The 20459-nt window shown below is 41.5% G+C and overlaps 1 protein-coding gene across 1 annotated transcript; it reads left to right on the forward strand.

Moving 5' to 3' along the window:
• The first annotated feature begins 10198 nt into the window (after nt 1–10198).
• On the forward strand, nt 10199–19733 carry LOC136938188 (voltage-dependent calcium channel gamma-5 subunit-like). Its single transcript, XM_067231467.1, has 6 exons — nt 10199–10394; nt 18017–18083; nt 18222–18241; nt 18824–18964; nt 19165–19310; nt 19473–19733. Exons 1-6 carry the CDS (start codon nt 10199–10201, stop codon nt 19731–19733), a joined length of 831 nt encoding a protein of 276 aa, XP_067087568.1.
• Nucleotides 19734–20459: the final 726 nt, after the last annotated feature.

The raw sequence follows: 20459 nt of genomic DNA on the forward strand, positions 1-20459 counted from the left end.
ATGACCCTCCAGACCTGTCAAAGTGAAGAAAGGGTCCATGTCAGTTGTGAAAAATTAAGCTTTTCCCATCTACACTTGATACAGACTTCAGTTTTGACTGTGAAATGCAGTGTCATTACTTGAACTTGAATCCAAATGTGTTGACCTCATGGAGACCCATGCAGTCACTCAAAACACGGGTTCGATTCCAGGCTCTGGCAAGAGTATTTACCTCTAAACTGGTCAATTTATACACATCTGACAAAAGACCAGCTCGACCTTTGCTTGTAAACAGTGATTCTGACTGTCAGAGACCTTTAAATAGCCTGACTTACCGAAATTGGCAAAACTAGCCTGGCTAACGTAGGTCGCTTTCTCAGGGCATATGACGAATGAAACAGGCTCGCCTTGAAAAATCAGATATACTGACTATCTTTAGCAGGCCCTTGTCTACAAAAAGCAGTCCTCCCTGACGTTTTTGGAGTACAATTGAGTGAAATACAAAATTGTTTACACACTGCCAGTGGGCGAGCCAAGCCTGACTCTGAGGCTAACGTCAAAACAATGTACCCCCGGGACGCAGTATCACTCCAATTGCAAGTCCACAAAACACAAAAATAATCGGAGCATCTGGCTAAAAGCACAATTCCCACATCTCCTAAAGGCTTCCCTCCTCGACCTTTTTTGTGTAGACGTAACTGTAAAATGGTGAACTTATGAACATGACGCGACGAAAGCAAGGCTGCCGCCTAAGCGCCTATGCGGTCTCCCTGCCGCACAGGCTTATTACAAAGACTTTCACGCCCCAAATCACAATTATGAGCCGACAGGTCTATGGGGAATTGCTTTTTCTCCTAAAGGCTGCTCTCCTCGACCTTTTTGATGAACAATTCGCCGAGATTCAAAATGACTCACTAATTAAAAACAGAGAGGAAAAAAGCTAGAGCTACAGTAGCTACTTTTCAAGTTCGGTTTTCCGTCACTTCAGAATCACGATCTAAAAGGTCTAAAAGTGCTAAACCTTCACCATAATTCAAGAGTAGTGTACTTTCACAAACCCAATCATTAATTCTAGCTTAATGTGTAAAAACAGGACTTACCGAAAGTGGCTGCCTCCAACACGGCTATTAAGGGACTACAGTTGAAAACAACAATGGCCGCCGAAAAAGAATTGATATTCGTAACGGCGAGCTGCGATTGGAAGCGAAATGAAACAGGGGCTAAAAAACGAGGGTGGGGGCTTGGTCAGCACACAATTTCAAGAAAGCATGTGTGTGTCAAGGGAAGGCTGAGTGTGTGAGAATTTGGAGCAGGCGAGGGGAGCAATTAGCCAAGCATGCATGTTTCAAATATTCACTAAAAATCGACTTTTCATCTTACAGTCAACTTTTTCTCAGATTTGTATACTAAACATTCTCAAGAGTCTTCATATGAACTTGTGATTGGATCAGAGTATAAGTTTTTGGCCGGCGGATGTGTAATGCATTATTTTAGCGTTAGCGATAAATTCGATTTGCTTTATATCAATCATTTTTAGAGGTATGAAGTTGCCTTTGCACATGGTAAGATGTTGTAGTGTCTTCCACGTGACATACCAAGTTTGGTGTTGATATCTCAAAGATTTGCTTAGATTTGACCAAACGTCCTGTTTGGTTGCTTTGTTGCAGATTTTGATTGGCTCTACCGGACAAACGGTTTTGAAAATCAGAAATCCCTACGATAACTTTTGTGAGGCTCAGTCTGGAGATCATCTATGGCAATTTTGACCAAAAATGACCAAAAATGTAGGAGGAGTAGCAAAAAAACGTGTTTCCTTAATCTTTATTGTACAGAAAAATCCAATATGGCGGCCGTTATAGCTTCCATAGGCTTTTTTGTTCCTCATGAGAAATAAGGCAAATGTAATGAATTTCAGAATTGTGGGACTTTTGGCCTGCAAATGGCATCAATTTGAAAATTGACATATTGGGGCGTGGCCTGTAGCGCCACCTATTGTCTCACATGGCCCATGTTTGGTATGGTAGTTACTAATGGTCTGCAGTTTCAACATGCCAAATTTCACAACTTTTTACGGTACTGGTCTAGGGGCTGCCATTGACTCCCATGGGTAAAAAATAATAATAATAACAATAGGTTTCCTCCTACCGGAGGAACCCTAATAATAACTAGAGAGGGTACAATTTCTGGGGAAATTGTAGGGTGTGCTTGCTTGCGTCGGTTGCACAGGGGCCCGTTTTTGAATGACATTTTTACAACTGATATTTCTGTATATTTTATATAAAAATGCATACTTATTATTTATAAAGATTACATATATTTAAAAGCATTTTTTTTGCTGCTCCTTTACAACTGAAAATACGAGTGAAGTGTAGAATGAAATAGATGTCTTCTCATTTCCCCTAAAAGAGGCAGCCTCATCGTTGAATCAAAACGAATAAATTTGGCAGACCGGTGTAAAAATTGACCTAATCTCTATGACTTAAACGTCATTTTAAGTTTTTCCCTTCTCATGATATTTTCAGGCATTTAGCCTACTCATTGCATTCATTTATTCATTATTAAAGAACCCCCTTTGAAAATTATTCTACGACGTCACCCGGCAGTAGAAGATGGAATCGCGATTCAAACAGTACCATCTGCTAACTGAAAATATGCCCCCCAAAACGTAAATAAGCTTGACATTTATTTAGTGGAAAATCGCTCATTCATAAAAAGCTCACTGGTAGCGATCATTGTCAGTAACAACGCAAAATGCGATATAGCCCTGTGTGGAGAAGCTGCCCTGGTAAATTGTACTACTACGGTACAGTACTAGACTACTGCTGTGTTCGTCTTGGTAGCGATTGCGTTGGTTGAATTGGATTTAACGTTCCGTTGTACGGTTTAGGCTGAAATTAATTATTTTCATGAACAGATTGACAACGTTTGTGGCAATAAAGTTTAGGTTAGTAGTTAGATAGACTTTTGATTTAAGTAAGGAGAGTGCCGAACATGTTCTGTCGCTGTTTGACTTCCTAAACAGCTGTGTAGTGTAGATGTTTTTGTAGTGTGTCTCGCGTAAGCTACAGCGTTGCAGTGAGCTACACTGGTTTGAAACGACAGGTAATGGTAATTTCACCAACAAATCGTTTACTAATGTCAGAATAAATCCTACAACGAAAATGTATATGTGAGGAATGTTTATTTTAACGATTGAAAACAGATAACGCTACATCATAGACCACTGTAGTATGTGTTGCCCGGGCAACACAGGCTAATGTCATGATGCTAATACTTCAGTGAAATAGTAGACTACTGTTTCCGAAAGTAGATGTACTTCCTTAATAATATCAGCTTATATTGTACATTACACATCACAATTGTGTGTCATATCACAAAGTAAAATGAGTAAATAGTTATCACCCTGGCCACTTTTCTTGTGGCGTTTCTGCAGCTGCCTTGCAGTAAAGCTATAGTTAGCCTAGCTATCCCCCAAGTTAACAGATGTGAAACGAATGTTCTGCCAAAGGTAGTCACGCGTGTTTTCGTGACGTTAGTGACGCAGTGACTGTGGCTAGCAAATTAGCCACCGTTAGCTTCACTTTTCACCACAAAAACTTAACTTAAGCCTAAACCATGCAACGGAACGTAAATTCCAATAAAAGCAACTCAATCGCTACCAAGACGAAACTTTTGACACCTACGTTGTCTATGTAGGCAAAATATTGACAGAGTTTTAGGGGGGCAAAAAAAATAATAATATATATATATATATGTGAGAGAACAAAGGTTGTGCCCTTGCCGAAGGCAAAGCACACCCAATAAATATAGCTGCAAGCAGCAATGGAGGGGCCAAGCAGTCCAGAGCAGGACATGGCCTCCATAGCACTTGTGCAACAATTAAGTCACAACAACCTTTTGCACTCATGCAACACACCACGTTTGGTTGAAATATATGTTTGCGTTCAAGAGTACTGAGAGTTCAAAGTTATTTTTCTGGTATAACACTGCAGGCCTCCTCTGCTCCTCATGGGAACGATGGAACCCAAGTTTGGTGACAATCACGCAAATGGTTGCTGAGATATGCTCTTGCGCCTCTTTTGGCGGCTTCGCCACCGCTTTTGATCGTCTCTACCGAACAAACGTTGTTGTTGTCTTTTCACTTCAGTCCGGTCTTCTGTTGATAGCAACCCTGTTCCTGTCAACAGGAACTTCATTAATGAGCTAATGGTGGAACCTCATCAAATGCAGCTGAATCATGGCCAGCACCCCTTGAGGCCTGCCAGTCATGTGTGAATTAGGATGCACAGTCTGACACCCATTGTCACTCTTAACAAGGCTCACTGCTGCCTGTTCTCAACCACACATTTGGTCCTCATTGTAGACTGGCTAAGAGGGAGGCCTGGGTGCTGAAGAGACCATCCGTATTCTGTCCTGTCTTACTGTCGGGTTAGGTGAATTGGAGACAATAAAAACTGTATGACAAGGAGGTTGTTTGTGTGTTTGTTTGTGTGTTTGTTTCTGTGTATGTGCATGTATGTCATTAGATTCTCATTATGATCCAGTAGCCTTCAATGGAAACTCTGCGCCCATGCTAAGCATTGCGCCCTGAACTGTGCTCTCTTATGTAAAGAGTAGTGAGCCAGCCAACTGAGAGATGTCGTCTGGGGTAGTAGTTACTCCCTTTTGTTAAGTCTTGAAGAGACGTCTGATTGATTTTGGCAGACAACACCCTACTTTGACATTTTACAAAGTGCTGATCATGATGGGGATGCTTTAAGTTATTGATCTACCAGTTTGGAATGGATGGTAGAAGAGAATATAGGGAGGAGAGATGAGAGGGAGAAAAGAAGATGACTGTCTATTCTATAGTTATAAGTCAAAAGTTATCCCCCTCTTTCCGTCGATCCTGCTTCAATCCACTCTTCTTCATCCACTTTTCTTCCTCCACTCCTCCTCTTCCAATCCTCCTCCACTCCTTCTCCACTCCTCCACACCTCCACTCCTCCCACTACTCCTCCCAATACTCCTCCACTCCTCCTCCATGCCTCCTCCACTCCTTCACTTCTCCTCCTCTCCTCCATTTCTCATCCTCCTCTACTCCTCCTCCACTCCTGTTGAGACTTTTGTTTCGAGAAATGTACTGTAGCCTACAATATTTTTGTTATCATTTTATTTGGAATTAGTTTAGAATTGCATCATTGTTTGTTTTTGTTCTGACTGCCGATTGGCCTGAGGGTGCATTCCTAAGAGCCGGGCGCATTCCTCAGAGCCACGCTCAAAGTGGATCAGGGCCGATTGGTTAGCTAATGAGAGGGAGTGTGCACCTGATGGCAAATGTCCATATGCATGAGTTTGGTTTCGCTGTTCTGTGCCATGTCTTTAATAACAATAAAAGAAAGCAAGTGAAAATTTAAACTGACTCCTGAGACTTCTTTATCTCACACTAACAACTCCTACTCCACTCTTCTCCAAGCCTCCTCCACTCCAGTCCTCCTACTCTCCTCCACTCTTCCTCCTCTTCTGCTCTTCCACTACTACTTCCATCTAGTCAACTTCTCTCTTCTCATCTCGCCAGCAGTAGCGGAAAGCAGCACTTCGAAACTGGGCAAAACAACCACCACTACTTTATTTAAACAACTATGTATTTAAGAAGAGCAAGACAATACGATACAAAATTCAAGTTACAAACATAACAAGATAGTGAGGATATATATATATTTTTTTTACTATATCCTCCCATCCACTACCAAAAAGCATGTTAACTAGCTTATTGAACATCCAGCCAGCCAACTCCGTTTTGCATAAAGAGCAGGGGCCTCATGTATAAAGGATTGCGCAGCTTTCATACCAGAAGATGGCGTACGGCCAAAACTCGAAAAGTACCTACGCACAGAAATATTCACATGTATAAAACCGGTCGTACGCCAGGTCCTGCGCACCTTTCCTTTATAAATCACAATCAACGTGAGATTGACCGCACGTGAACGAGCCCATAAATTACTATGCAGATGGACTATAAATGCGCTCCTGAGGTCATTTCTTTGTCTGAATTACCATATTTCTTCGAATAAACGCCGCCCTCGAATAAACGCTGCACGTTATCTGCAACGTTATTTAATAAACGCTGCAGTGTTTATTCTAAGAAATACGGTGACTGTGAGATCGAGGTTCTGACAACAGAGGTGGAGGCGAGAAAATGTGTCCTGTTTGGCGGCCTGTCATCAGGTATTAGCGACAAAAGAAAGTCGGCGGAGTGGAAAACTGTCACTATTTGCGCCCTTTCTTGTTTTTAACATGTAGCACTTTGAGATTTAGCTAAAAGTGCATTACAAATAAAATCATTATTATTATTATAGGGCCATAAATGATGTGGGTTCAGAGAACCGGACAATGGCAGAAATTAAGAAGAAATGGTCCAATGTAAAACTTAAAATGAAGAAAGAGTGGTGGCGCATCGTAACAGCATGGCAGCTATAGGGTTAGCGTGACATGCATTTCCTGAGTGATTTTGTCGTTTGTTTGACACCCTCAAATTTAACATAAGTTATTAAGTGGTGGCTGATTAAACAGAAGCATTTGCCGTTTTGGGTTTTGGCATTTTGATGTGATCATCCACATTAATGAACAAACTTTTATTTTTATGTTTTTTGACGTGACGGCCCGCATATTCTCACGTCAAGTACATCTTTATACATCACAAATTGTGCGTGAAAACCAGCGTACGCAAGCTTTTCGTACGTACGCAACGTTTATACATGAGGCCCCAGGTGAGAAGCCCTGGTTGTACTGGTAGCTTCGTCCCCGGTCACTAGCCTGTTGCTTCGTCCTCGGTCACTGGCCTGCTGCTGGATTTGTAAATTGTGTTGGTCCGAGATCCTTTATCCTCTTTTTTTCTTCCAGTGAACGTCTTGTGAAAGTTTTTTTTTGGAAATCAATGACAGAATTTGTTTTGACGCACCGCCACTGATTCACAAAACCAAAGTTTCTGCTAGCTATGCTGCTCTCGTAGATGCTTGTTCTGGTAACTAAGGGAATTTTAAAGGTCGCTGATTCACCGAATCAGACCAATCTTTTTGAAGTAAGAACGATAGGAAACCATGTAATTGACCTATCGCTAAGCCCCGCCCCCCTTAGTTACTGTTGCTAACTCGGACAAGCTATCGCAGCTGACTAGAGTTTTAGCCGTTAAAAGGGACTTCATTATGCAATGAATGTAGGGATACTTACATAATTTAAAAGTAGATATGGTGGATGACAAACTTAAATTGGAGGCGAGAATTTACAGATCTCAATGCAAGAGGGAGAAGCTTCATCTCACGGTCATTCACGATATCCTGAATCATGTATATCCAATGCTTGGCAATACCATTAATTTACCTTCAGTTAATTGAACTAATCTGGATAGGCTAGTGAATAGCTAGCCAAACGTTATACGTAGCTAATAACGTTAACGTTAGCTAGTTTTAACCAGAGATAACTTGCCTAAGCCTAGCATAACACCAGTGGTGAAAGTAAGCCGGTACTGTCAATAACAATAATGATATGACATACTTGTTTATCTTTGTTACGTTGAGTTGACTGTGTGGTCTGCCACACAGCTTTGTCCACCGGAGACATTTGGCCCTCTTGTTTTGGTTTGGGAAATGGGATCAAATATCCCATTGCCCATCCTCTCATTATACCTCGTATCAGTGTTGCATCTACCCAATGCACATCGTTTGACCATTGTTTTACACTTAAATTACAACAAACCCGATAAAACAAGAGAAGAATCCCTTTTCCTAATGCTACTCTATGGAGTTGTAAACTGAAGATGTCCGAGTGCAGCTGTTACTAAACTGCCATTGGCCCATTCGCGTTCGAGGGGCGGGGCTTAGGGATAGGTCAATTGGTATGGGCGCAAAGATTTGCGCCCCAGAATCGAACTTTCAATCCGCCAATGAAAAGCTGTCCCTGCTGAAATGACAGCGAAAAGTTAACTAACTTCCATAGACTTTGCTGTTACCGGCGCCCTTCACCTAGCCTGACATTGTCATACTCATAATTCTAGTCAGAATATGAGTCTGAAACCGCTCCGTTGGGCTGTGAGTATGGGGCGTGTTTCAACCGAACCCGGAAAAAAATGCCTCTTCGCTAAATTGGATAGACCTACAACCAATCAGAGCAACGTAATATGTTGTTTGTTGAAAACGAATTCAACCCAAGCGCTCTTTGGTGACGTGGTTGGTTACGTTACTGTTGATCATCTGTCCATCATCGTATAAAGCCCGCCCTGACAATTTGATTGGTCCGAACAGCTCCTGTTCGGACATACTTTTTCCCAAAGCTAGCGATCCCAGACCCAACTTCCCAACCAAATTTCTTTTGTGGGCGGGGCTAAATTGGGCTGGCAGCCAGGCTACCCTTCACCTGAAGGAGGGGCTTTTCTCATTAATGACGAATGGCAATATATTATGTTTGGTCACATTTAAGTGGTTGTTGTCAGGGGCTTACGGTCTCCCACACACATTTAAAGCGTAAACACGGTACATTTCTTATTTTTATTATTTGATATATAATGTTTTTTGACATGCCTTTTGACATATGTTCATCTAAAAATTTTAAGGGGGGCGGCGCACTTGCGCCCACTATTGACGCACCGCCACTGCTCACCAGTACTTTGTCTCTTTAATTTTGCTCTATCAGTAACTGTCAGATGTGAGTTCTTGCTTCTTTACATATCAACCTCATAACAGCTATCTAAAGTTAGCTAACGCGTCCTCCACTGGGTGTGAATGCAGATGAAGACTGTCTCTGTTGGTGAGAAGACACTGATGACTGCAGTATGAATATTTCCAAGACAAGTCACAGAAATAGGTTGTTAATGTCTAGGTTGCAATGAATTTAACAAGTTCCACAAAATAACAAGTTTCAAATTACAGACAAATCCACACATTGGGCGACCATTATTACATACAGTAGTAACATAATTAGAAAGGGTATTTGTGGGGTCGACCCATAGTCAATTGTGGGATACATAGTTAAGACAATATTATTAATTCTCATCAGATTAGCCTCCAACACCTCAAAATCTCTACTATTTTCTAGGAAGTGATTGTACTGTCTCAAAGCTGTCATAGCCCAGTCGTCAATCCATGCTGTCAATCAGCTGCGTCCCTCAAACATTCTCCCTATCAGTCCGTCTCAACCCCCTCTACCACCTACCACCCAGTCTGTCAAGCACAGGCTACCATTCTAGTTCCAACTAGACACATTGCATAATCTGGCAAATTCAACTGAGGAATTTAACAGCTCATATGATGTGACCTAAAAAAGCTATCAGCTCTTGTAAGTATCTTGTACATTTGTATTTTTTGTAATATTTGTATTTTTATATTGTAATTTACGGCAACTTATATTTTATTGTATATTTAATTATATTCTAATCCCACTTAGTACTGCTAGTTTATGTACCCTTAGTATAGTTAGTCCACATATTGAAATTTTAGGTATATGTTTATTGTATGCACCTTCCTGCCAAAGCAAATTCCTACTGTGAGTAGGCTCATCCCTGTCCTAGTAAAGAATGAGCAAGATCGAATTTAGACATCACACCACGGGGTCCAAATCCACAGTCAGAAGTCCCATACACCGAGGGAGCATCGTCATTAGAAGCCACACAGAACAGCTGACGCCAGAATGCCTGCGTCTTCTCTTTCTCCATTGCCTGAATAGATGTTCCATCAGCACAGTAATCGCAAGCTTGTGTATAGGCAGCAGTAATGCCATCTCCTACTGTGTGCATCTGTGTTTCTGTGTGGAAGAAGCCATGGAGTGGATAAGGGAAGGATGGTGTTGGTGGATGTGGCTCTAATTCTCCTTAATAGCAGGGAATAGCCGCATGATGGTTGACTTCCTAAGTAGAGGGATTGAGAGATGTGAATGGTTGCTGTTTGTGCCCCCTTCGTGAGAATCACACTGTGAAGCCATGCTAAGTTCCCTTTCTGGCATCATAATGAAGCTTGTTCTGTTGCCTACACATCTCTGTAATCTGGGTGCGTGCATGCGTGTTGAAGGGTTATGTTTTCAAAAAGAGAAGAGAAATATTTATTGTGGAGGGTCTTTGTCTTTCTCTGTCACCCTTTGTAGGTTACCTTCCTTCCTAGGTTATTTCCTCGTTGATAGAAGGCCTACCTATCCAAGCCCCCCCCCCACCCCCCAGATCTCCTCACTGACAACTCCTGATTCACCGCCGGTGATGAGCGTGTGCGGCAGGAAGGCGCTGACGTTGCTCAGCAGCGTGTTTGCAGTCAGCGGCCTGGGACTTCTGGGAGTTGCAGTCAGCACGGACTACTGGCTGTACCTGGAAGAGGGAGTGATACTGCCTCTCAACCAGAGCACCGACATAAAGACTTCCCTGCACTCTGGCCTGTGGAAGGTCTGCTTCCTGGCAGGTGAGAGCACACACTCCAACAACTCTCCAAGGTACAGCTGTAGAAGGTACATCTGTCCAATTCTGTTGATCACAGACTGGTAAAATGAGTTTTTAAGGTGTTCGGTGTACAGTGTATGAATAAGGAAATCTATGAACAAACACTGCAGTTGGATTTCAAGATCTCAAGGTGTCAGAGAGCTTTATACTGTATAACACTGGCTCCCATATTGAATAGTTGAGTACAGCACATCAATGCCTTCCTTACATTTTACATTTACATTTATGCATTTAGCAGACGCTTTTATCCAAAGCGACTTCCAAGAGAGAGCTTTACAAAAGTGCATAGGTCACTGATCATAACAACGAGATAGCCCCAAACATTGCGGTTAGCCAAAACATGAGCATACATTGTGAAAAAAACAAATAAGTGCCAAAGGGAAGAACTATAAGAGCATGTAGTTAAACAAGTTACAATTAAACAACATGAACCTCAAAAAGTGCAAGAGTGTACCTGTAGAAAAGCAATCAACAGTAAAATATTTCACAGCGAGTACAAGAATTTTCAGTTACAACTAACCAACAAGAGCAAGAAGTCTCTCAATAAGAGTCATTGTGATCCTGGAGGAAACTAGCATCAGGTCCAGCAAATCATTCGTAAGTACCATTGTAATCCCGGAACAAGTGCGTCTTAAGCCTTTTCTTGAAGGTGGTGAGACAGTCAGTGTCTCTGATGGAGGTGGGGAGTTGATTCCACTAGGGCTGCAACAACGAATTGATAAAAATCGATTATTAAAAGAGTTGGCAACGAATTTCATTATCGATTTCTTGTGTCGCGCGATTATTACGGCACTCATTAAGTCGCGGACAGGGCCGGTCCTAGGCATAGGCGACATAGGCAGCCGCCTAGGGCGGCATGAAGAGGGGGGCGGCAAATTCCCAAGTGCATCCATTATTTGGAAGACACTACTTTGCAGCGTTGCGTTAGGGACCGGGTGAAAACTACTCATACAGTTTTGAAAAAATATTACTTGTATAATATTGTTATGAATATAAAACCTCAAACGGACACCAGAGTTTTGAAGGGTGTCCGTCTGAAAATAGCATTAAATCCTCGCTAATCTTAATAACTTTTTCAAAATTGTGTGCCTGTTTGTGCATATTCTGAAGACTTTTTGCACTGTGAATTTGCACTGTCAGTTCTGTTTTTGAATAAAGGGTTGGAAATTAATGCTTTTTTGTTTTCTTATCCAATTCATCGATTAATAGAAAAAAGAATCGACAGATTAATCGATTATTAAAATAATTGTTAGTTGCAGCCCTAGATTCCACCATTGGGGGGCCAGACAGGAGCAGTGCAGGACTTATCTTCAATGGCTTTTATGATTTTTGTTGAGTTTTCACTCACTCCCAGCCCCTTCACCCTGTGTGACTTCCCAGTCAACACTGTGGAGTCCTTCCATTTCCAGGGCGCTACCATCTCCAAACATCAGACTCGGCTCTGCCACCAGCCTCTTCATCCACTGGGCTTGGCCAGCCCTATAATTCTAATAAACATCTTCAATGTTCAATTGTTGTTGTGTAATTGCACTCGTAAAAGCGTTTAGTTAATGCATTTCTAGTTACTATTGCACAATACAACAGCCATATTTCAATGTAATAGTATTCTGAATAAAACTGACATTTGTTAAATCTAGCGTCGTTTATTGCACCAAACCCACCAAATGAAATTATTTTGTGTAACTTAAATGTACTTGAGAATACACCGGATTCTGATATTTTTTCGGCACTTAAACATTCACTAACAAATATCCCAGTTCCAGCGTAACTGGTGTAAAGAGAGAACCAAAATAATCTAATACTACTCCGACTCCGATACGGACAGACAGACAAACGGACTCGGACGGAGTCGATTTACTCTTTTGAATTTATAGTACTTCGAAGGCTGTGGGTGCTGAAAACAATTCACCGCCAGAACAGTAGGTGGAGCAACGTTTTTGAACCTTAGAGAAGCCTGCCCCATGACGTCTTTGGAAGTTGTTGATTGTTTATTGACCCCAGACAATGTCTAATTTAGATAATAATTAAATAGGCTCTGATGAAACAGGAAATGTGAGGTCCGGAGATGTGAGATTCCGGAAATGATGTCGTTCGGAAATGATGTCATTAGCGGACCAATCACGGCCAAGGGGTATCCGTAAAATTCGGACAATAGTCAGAAAATCAGGAGGTGCACGACAAGCTCTCCGGGGCTCGGAGAGGGCTCTCTGGGCTCGGAGAGGGCTCGGAGGGTGTTCCACATCGGATCCGTTGAATTTATAGTACTCCGAAGGCTCTGGGTGCTGAAAACAATTCACTGCCAGAAGAGTAGGTGGCGCTGCACTGAGATGCTAGCTAGGTTATCGAAAAGTCGGAGCAAATTTACAAATTAGCCATTTCATCAATAAAATAAGCACATTTTCAGCAACTACACTGCCCATTTCTCGTCACATTTTAATTCAGATGCTGATTTACATGTACTGTTTAGCTGAAATATGAATTGTAAAAACTTACAGCAATGACGGTCAAAGAATTCTGTTCGTCTTGTTGGTCACGGCAACCCTGTGGAGTAGTATATTTCGGCCTTTAGGCTTACGATGCTTTCAGGAAACGCACGCCTGGACATTACGTAGCTACGTTATTTGTGTACTATTCACAGGGCATTTGTCATTATCTCCATTACTTCAAAAAGTCTCTCCTTCACTTGCAGTGCACCAGCGTGAGAATACAATGTCATGTGATTGGGGGCAGAGGGCAACGCTGACGTTATGGTGGCAAAATAAATCAACACAGAATGGATGATATCGCAATTTAATTGGGTGTGCTTTGCCTTCGGCAAGGGCACAACCTTTGTTCTCTCACATATATATTATTATTATTTTTTTCTTCTTTTTGCCCCCCTAAAACTCAGTCAATATTTGGCCTACATAGACAACGTAGGTGTCAAAAGTTTCGTCTTGGTAGCGATTGAGTTGCTAGTATTGGAATTTATGTTCCGTTGCATGGTTTAGGCTTAAGTTAAGTTTTTGTGGCGAAAAGTGAAGCTAACGGTGGCTAATTTGCTAGCCACAGTCACTGACGTTACTAACGTCACTGCGTCACTAACGTCACGAAAACACGCGTGACTACCTTTGGCAGAACATTCGTTTCGCATCTGTTAACTTCGGGGATAGCTAGGCTAACTATAGCTTTACTGCAAGGCAGCTGCAGAAACGCCACAAGAAAAGAGGCCATTACTCATTTTACTTTGTGATATGACACACAATTGTGATGTGTAATGTACAATATAAGCTGATATTATTAAGGAAGTACATCTACTTTCGGAAACAGTAGTCTACTATTTCACTGAAGTATTAGCATCATGACATTAGCCTGTGTTGCCCGGGCAACACATATTACAGTGGTCTATGATGTAGCGTTATCTGTTTTCAATCGTTAAAATAAACATTCCTCACATATACATTTTCGTTGTAGGATTTATTCTGACATTAGAAAAAACGATTTGTTGGTGAAATTACCATTACCTCTGGTTTCAAACCAGTGTAGCTCACTGCAACGCTGTAGTTTACGCGAGACACAATACAAAAACATCTACACTACACAGCTGTTTAGGAAGTCAAACGGCGACAGAACATGTTCAGCACTCCCCTTACTTAAATCAAAAGTCTATCTAACTACTAACCTGAACTTCATTGCCACAGCCTAAACGTTGTCAATCTGTTCATGAAAATAATTAATTTCAGTTTAAACCGTACAACGGAACGTTAAATCCAATTCAACCAACGCAATCGCTACCAAGACGAACACAGCAGTAGTCTAGTACTGTACCGTAGTAGTACAATTTAACGGGGCAGCTTCTCCACACAGGGCTATATCGCATTTTGCGTTGTTACTGACAATGATTGCTACCAGTGAGCTTTTTATGAATGAGCGATTTTCCACTAAATAAATGTCAAGCTTATTTACGTTTTGGGGGGCATATTTTCAGTTAGCAGATGGTACTGTTTGAATCGCGATTCCATCTTCTACTACCGGGTAACGTCGTAGAATAATCTTCAAAGGGGGTTCTTTATTAATGAATGAATGCAATGAGTAGGCTAAATGCCTGAAAATATCATGAGAAGGGAAAAACTTAAAATGACGTTTAAGTCATAGAGATTAGGTCAATTTTTACACCGGTCTGCCAAATTTATTCGTTTTTATTCAACGATGAGGCTGCCTCTTGCAGGGGAAATGAGAAGACATCTATTTCATTCTACACTTCACTCGTATTTTCAGTTGTAAATGAGCAGCAAAAAAAATGCTTTAAAATCTATGTCATCTTTATAAATAATAAGTATGCATTTTTATATAAAATATACAGAAATATCAGTTGTAAAAATGTCATTCAAAAACGGACCCCTGTGCAACCGACGCAAGCAAGCACACCCTACAATTTCCCCAGAAATTGTACCCTCTCTAGTTGTATTTAACTATACTAATAATGGGCTTATCGTATTGATGCAACCAAAAAAAAAAAAACGTCCCTGCCTGGGAGGCTGAATAGGTTAAATTAAAATAACAAGCTAGCGAGTCCAACCAGCAAGTTACCGGTAAGCTAGTTCACCAAGCTCCCGATCTCATTCCACAATGTGGACCACATCACTGAATCCGTTGAACTCGTTGGTTCATGTCAGTCAGTATGAATTAACATTTAAAAACATGTTACATTTTATATATATTTTGATATATGTCACACCTGGCTATAAGTTGCAGGACCAGCCAAAACTATGAAAAAAGTGCGACTTATAGTCCGGAACATACGGTAGTTTCGTAACATTTTCTTAGCCTACCTCAATTCTGACTGTGCAAACATGGAATTCTATGGGCACGCATCCGTTTGTGTTTTCGGTTAAACTGCGTTGATTTTACAAGCGTTGATTGGTATACTGCGTTTTTTTCTTTCCGGGACTATCAATCTAAACGAATGCACTGACTAAAAGTGTAAATTGTTAAAACTCAAACTTACGATTTTACTGGGGCACAGCAGATTTATACTGGGGCACAGAAGATTTATACTGGGGCACGTGCCCCATGTAAAAGGGTCTAGCAATGCCCCTGCTGCTCACTGTCGATACAATTACAGAAACACCCAAAAAAGATATATCTTAAAAGAAAATAATACTTCTGACATCATAGATGATGATCCTGGTGTTCTGTCAATTCTTTTTAAGAAGTGGGAGTATTATTAATTTGTTAACACAAATCCTAAATTCATGGAATGCATAACACTAAAAGAAAACAAGGTTCTTCTGGATCATTAGCACATCATATGTAATATGGAACGACCTACCTAAAAAAGGAGAGCGAGAGAGGAAGTTAGGGTGTGAGAGAGAGGATGCAATTGTGTTGTGAGATGACAAGAGTATGTTACACTGTGTTACAATGTGAGTCGGTCTCTCTATCTATCTATCTATCTATCTATCTATCTATCTATCTCTCTCTCTCTCTCTCTGTTACTCCCACCCTCTTTCTGTGTCATCAGTGTGCATGCAAGCCCTTTCCCCTGGCCTAGTGTCAGTACTGGATGACAGTTTGTGACTCAGCTTCTGATGTCAGCAGTAAGCCACATTAGTAGAAAATAATCTGTCAAAGCATAAGCTTAGCCAGACACAAACCAGCCTGTCTTTAGGAAACAGACGGTATGTTCTGTCTGTCCAATACAGGATGTGTCCTTTTTTTTTTATCCAGAAGAGAGCTCTGGCTAAGAAGGTCTCAACACCTCTATGAATCTTATAGTCCAAATTGTAGATAACTCTCTTCTAATGTCTATAACAACAGTATTTGAATTTAAAACTATATAAATTCAGTATATGGCTAAAGCTCAATATACAGTAACTTTTTGTAATTCTAAAACTATGTATTTAACTATACAGGTGTAACTGATCCCCGTATGTATAGTGGCATGAAACTTACTGCTGGTGAAATTACTCTTTTATTTTCTTCCTTTGCATAGAAGTACATTCCATAAACTGGCAAACTATCACCACCGTAACAGCTTTAGCCTCATACGGGTCCATTAAACCATTAAACTTTAGAAATGTATACATGTGCATCTGTCCGTAACAACATCTGTAGCCGTACTGACAAGTTCATATTAAACACATAACCAAATCTGCAATACCTTTTACCTTGTCAAAATAAAAGTCCAAATTATCTATAAGAGAGAAGGTGGCATAAAACCTCAATAAGTTCTTCAAACAATACATTATCATTTAGGCACACATCAAAGATCAATAAGGCAAATGCAAAGCAGGCAATTAACCCAAAATAATAATCCTTCTATGGGGTTATTTACAACAGGTTAGCTACCTGTCCACATCTCTCTCTAATTCAGTACACAATAACTTTCTGTAACTCTATGGGCCCTATCTTGCACCCAGCGCAATTGACTTTGTCAACAACGCAAGTATCATTCCTAGTTTTCACTCGACGCAAAGCGGACTTTTCCCTCCACAGACGCACGTCGGTAAGTTAGGGAATGACCTTGCGCTGCCGGGGGCGGTTCAGTGAAAAAAGGAGGCGTGTTCCGGCACAAACGTTCCCTGGTGCTATTTTGCAGTTTCAGAAAAACAATTCCGCCACAGACCAGGAAAAACGTAGTCTAAAGTCAACGGTGCGTTATTCAGATGCTATTTTAAAGGCGCATGCGGCATGCTTGGCCCGTGCGCACTGCTGGCTTGGCCAGGGTCTTCTTTTAGCAAAGCGTTACATTGTTTTTATTTATTGTATGGCTGTGTTACATTTCTTTCAGGTCAATGGATCAAAGATTTTCATGAGAAATGTCTATGTATGTCAACTTGATTTGTAACAATTGTGGCAATTTCCTCCCACGCCTGTTTAACCGAAGCTAATTTGGGGGGGTTTCTTCTCCCATCCCAATCAGGATCAGAATCAGAATTCAGTTTAGTTGCCATGTATGTTACACAAACACGGAATCTACTGTGGCAGGAAGGTGCAAACAATAAACATATACAGGTCTTAAATTAAGTTAAAAAGTACAATGGTTAAACTAATTCTAAGAACTAAACAATAAAAAAATATAACAATAAAAAAATAAAAATAAGACTAAGAATTTGAATGAGCAACATGTGTGCAACTTAGTGCAATGAGAAAACTGCTCTGCCTTTCCAATACAATGTAACTTCTCTATCTTTTACAGCCCTGACGATAACGAGGACGAGGTCTCCTCGGCTGTGAACCGCTCCTGGCGTGCGCCTGGCAAATCCGCCGTTATAATAGCAATCCGCCATGGAACAAGCGCTGCTCTTAAAGGGAATGTGAGATCACGCTCTGATTGGTTTATTGCACGTTACACCCAAACCACACCCATTAGTAATGTAGCTACTTCAGACCAACCCATTTTAGATTTGCACCAGGCGCAAAGTCATTTATCCCGCCGGTATAATAGCAACAGCGCCGGAGTCCCGCCCACAAAGTTACTTGCGCTTTGCGTTTTGATACTTGCGTTTCAGATCGTTAAAATAGGGCCCTATATCTAACTCTACAGTTGTATATCTGTCTACACCTCTCTCTATAACTAACTTTGGCCCACGTGTTTCCTAGGTGAGGAGACAGGACGATGCTTCACCATAGAGTACATCATGCCTATGAATGTGCAACTGACATATGAATGTGCAACTGACATAGATGAGGATCCTGGTGTTCTGTCAATTATTTTTAAGAAGTGGGAGTATTATTAATTTGTTAACACAAATCCTAAATTCATGGATGCATAACACTGTCAACGTACTTTTGACAGTCAACGTACTGCCACTGTCAACGTACTTAGTAAGTTCCCCCCTCTCTCTCTCTCTCTCTCTCTCTCTCTCTCTCTCTCTCTCTTTGTCTTTCTTTCCCTTTCTATATCTGTCTTACCATCTCTCTCTCTCTTTGTCTGACTCCTTTTTCTCACTCTCTTCCTCCTATCCCTGTCCCTATCTCTTACGCACACTCACAAACACGCACACACAATTAATTCCGTAACCATATTGCACCCCCTTGTGGTTTGTTAACTACACAACATGTCTGTTGACAAGTTTGAAAGGAGAAAATGAAAAGGGATTCTGAAACACGTAATTCAGTAATAAAGAGATACATCAAGCGGCTCTCCAACTGCTCCATAAGAGTGACTTAATATGTCATCCATTTTCATCTGTGGATTCGTCCCTGCATGTGCCGTGTCTGAGCCCAGCCCCATTAAAATGACTAATCTCTGTAATGTTTCCGTCAGTCAGCACAGAGTTTAACAGGAGCTTACAGCTTCAGTCACTACTGGGTTTCTCCCCCTGCTGACACCCAGCCCAGAAACAAGCTGAAGATTGTCCATCTGTTTATTGTTCTCTCTGTCTCTCCCTTTCTCTCTTTTTACAGAGATGATTCGTACAGCCACTCCCTTCCCCCTGGTAAGTTTGTTCTTCATGTTCATTGGCTTTGTACTCAACAACATCGGACATGTACGGCCACACCGGACCATACTGGCCTTCGTCTCCGGAATATTCTTCATCCTCTCAGGTATTCTTTTTCTTGCTCCCCTTCTTCCACTTCCTTTTCCGCCTCCCCTTCTTCTACCTCCTTTTTATAATCTATCGCTCCAGGTGCAGGAATTTTTCATGTCAGGGGTGTCTTAGTTTTACAACCATGTTTTTCAACTCTTTGTCTCTCTTTCTCTGTCTTTTTTTTAAACTCTTACTCTTTCTCTCCCTCTCCCTCAGGTCTGGCTCTTGTGGTTGGTCTTGTGCTGTACATCTCCAGTATTAATGATGAGATGTTGAACAGAACCAAGAGCAGTGAGGCCTACTTCAGTTATAAGTATGGCTGGTCCTTTGCCTTTGCTGCCATCTCCTTCCTGCTCACTGAGGTAAACACCTTTCCACCCAGTTTCCAACAAGTAAAGTGTACGACTGCAAGCAATGTAAGTGAAGTTACCAAAGTATGTCTAGTGTGAACCTAGTGTGTCCCTTCCCTCTTCCTCTCTTCCTACCCCCCCTCCTTCTCTCCCCACTCCCACCCTTCTCTCCAGAGCGCAGGCGTCATGTCCGTCTACTTGTTCATGAAACGCTACACGGCCGAGGAGCCCTACCAACCTCGTCACCCCAGCTTCTACCATCCGCGCCTCAGCAACTGCTCCAACCACTCGGGCCAGTTCCTTCACCTGGAGGCGTGGGCACGTGGTCGCAGCCCCTCCGACATCTCCTCAGAGGCCTCGTTCCAGATGAGTGCCAGCTACCCCGCCCTGCTCAAATGCCCTGACTACGACCAGGTGTCCTCCTCACCCTGCTAAAAAATCAACCTGGGGTCAGGGGTTTGTTTACGGGGGTCAGTCTTGGGTTAAATACGTAGATATTGCTTGAAAGCTTGGCTGTAATATTTGACCCAAGCCTGCAAAAGGGATCAGGAAGTCACGATGAGGAGGATATTGATCTAGCCTCAAATCTTTTTATCAGAGAGATAAAGACAAGATTGTGATGTCTAAAAGTATTCTCATTTTTACGGCTGGATTACATTTTGTGCAGTATCTGAGACATTCCAAACTATCTTAAAGGGTTTTAGGCATTTGGATGAATGCAATGGGTGAGAGTCATCCCTATTATACTACTGACGAGAGAGTGTGAGACTATGGGTTGCCTGATAAACTAGTTCAATACTTTATATTTGAAATGTGACTTGCTATACCACCCATCACCTGCAGGTGGCAGAAATGTATTGTAACTTTTCAGCGGGACTCAAGTTGTCTTTGCAAGACACAATTCATTTTTGAGCAACAAAGTAATTAAGTGGAGTAACGTCTGCTTGATTACAACAAAAGAGAAGACTGTCTTATTCTCATGATGTAGAAATGTTTGAACAAGAGCAATGTCTGTACTGTATATTCTATATTTTAGCTCAAAGTACTTCATGTTGGAGTTTCTCAATAGTGTCTTTGTTAATTCATTCACAATGAATATAGTGTACCAATGTTTTTTTGTCATAATGGAAAAGTACAAAACCTGTGTTTATCGATCGTGGA

This window comes from Osmerus mordax, chromosome 3 (genome assembly GCF_038355195.1).
Source record: "Osmerus mordax isolate fOsmMor3 chromosome 3, fOsmMor3.pri, whole genome shotgun sequence".
Lineage (NCBI taxonomy): Eukaryota > Metazoa > Chordata > Actinopteri > Osmeriformes > Osmeridae > Osmerus > Osmerus mordax.

Bases quoted from the DNA above. Each gene is read 5' to 3' on its own strand.
- LOC136938188 (XM_067231467.1), top strand. From the start codon at position 10,199: ATGAGCGTGTGCGGCAGGAAGGCGCTGACGTTGCTCAGCAGCGTGTTT. The intron at 18,084-18,221 runs ATGTGCAACTGA...CAGTCAACGTAC, and splicing joins AATGTGCAACTGACATATGA to TGCCACTGTCAACGTACTTA. The intron at 19,311-19,472 runs GTAAACACCTTT...CCTTCTCTCCAG, and splicing joins TCTCCTTCCTGCTCACTGAG to AGCGCAGGCGTCATGTCCGT.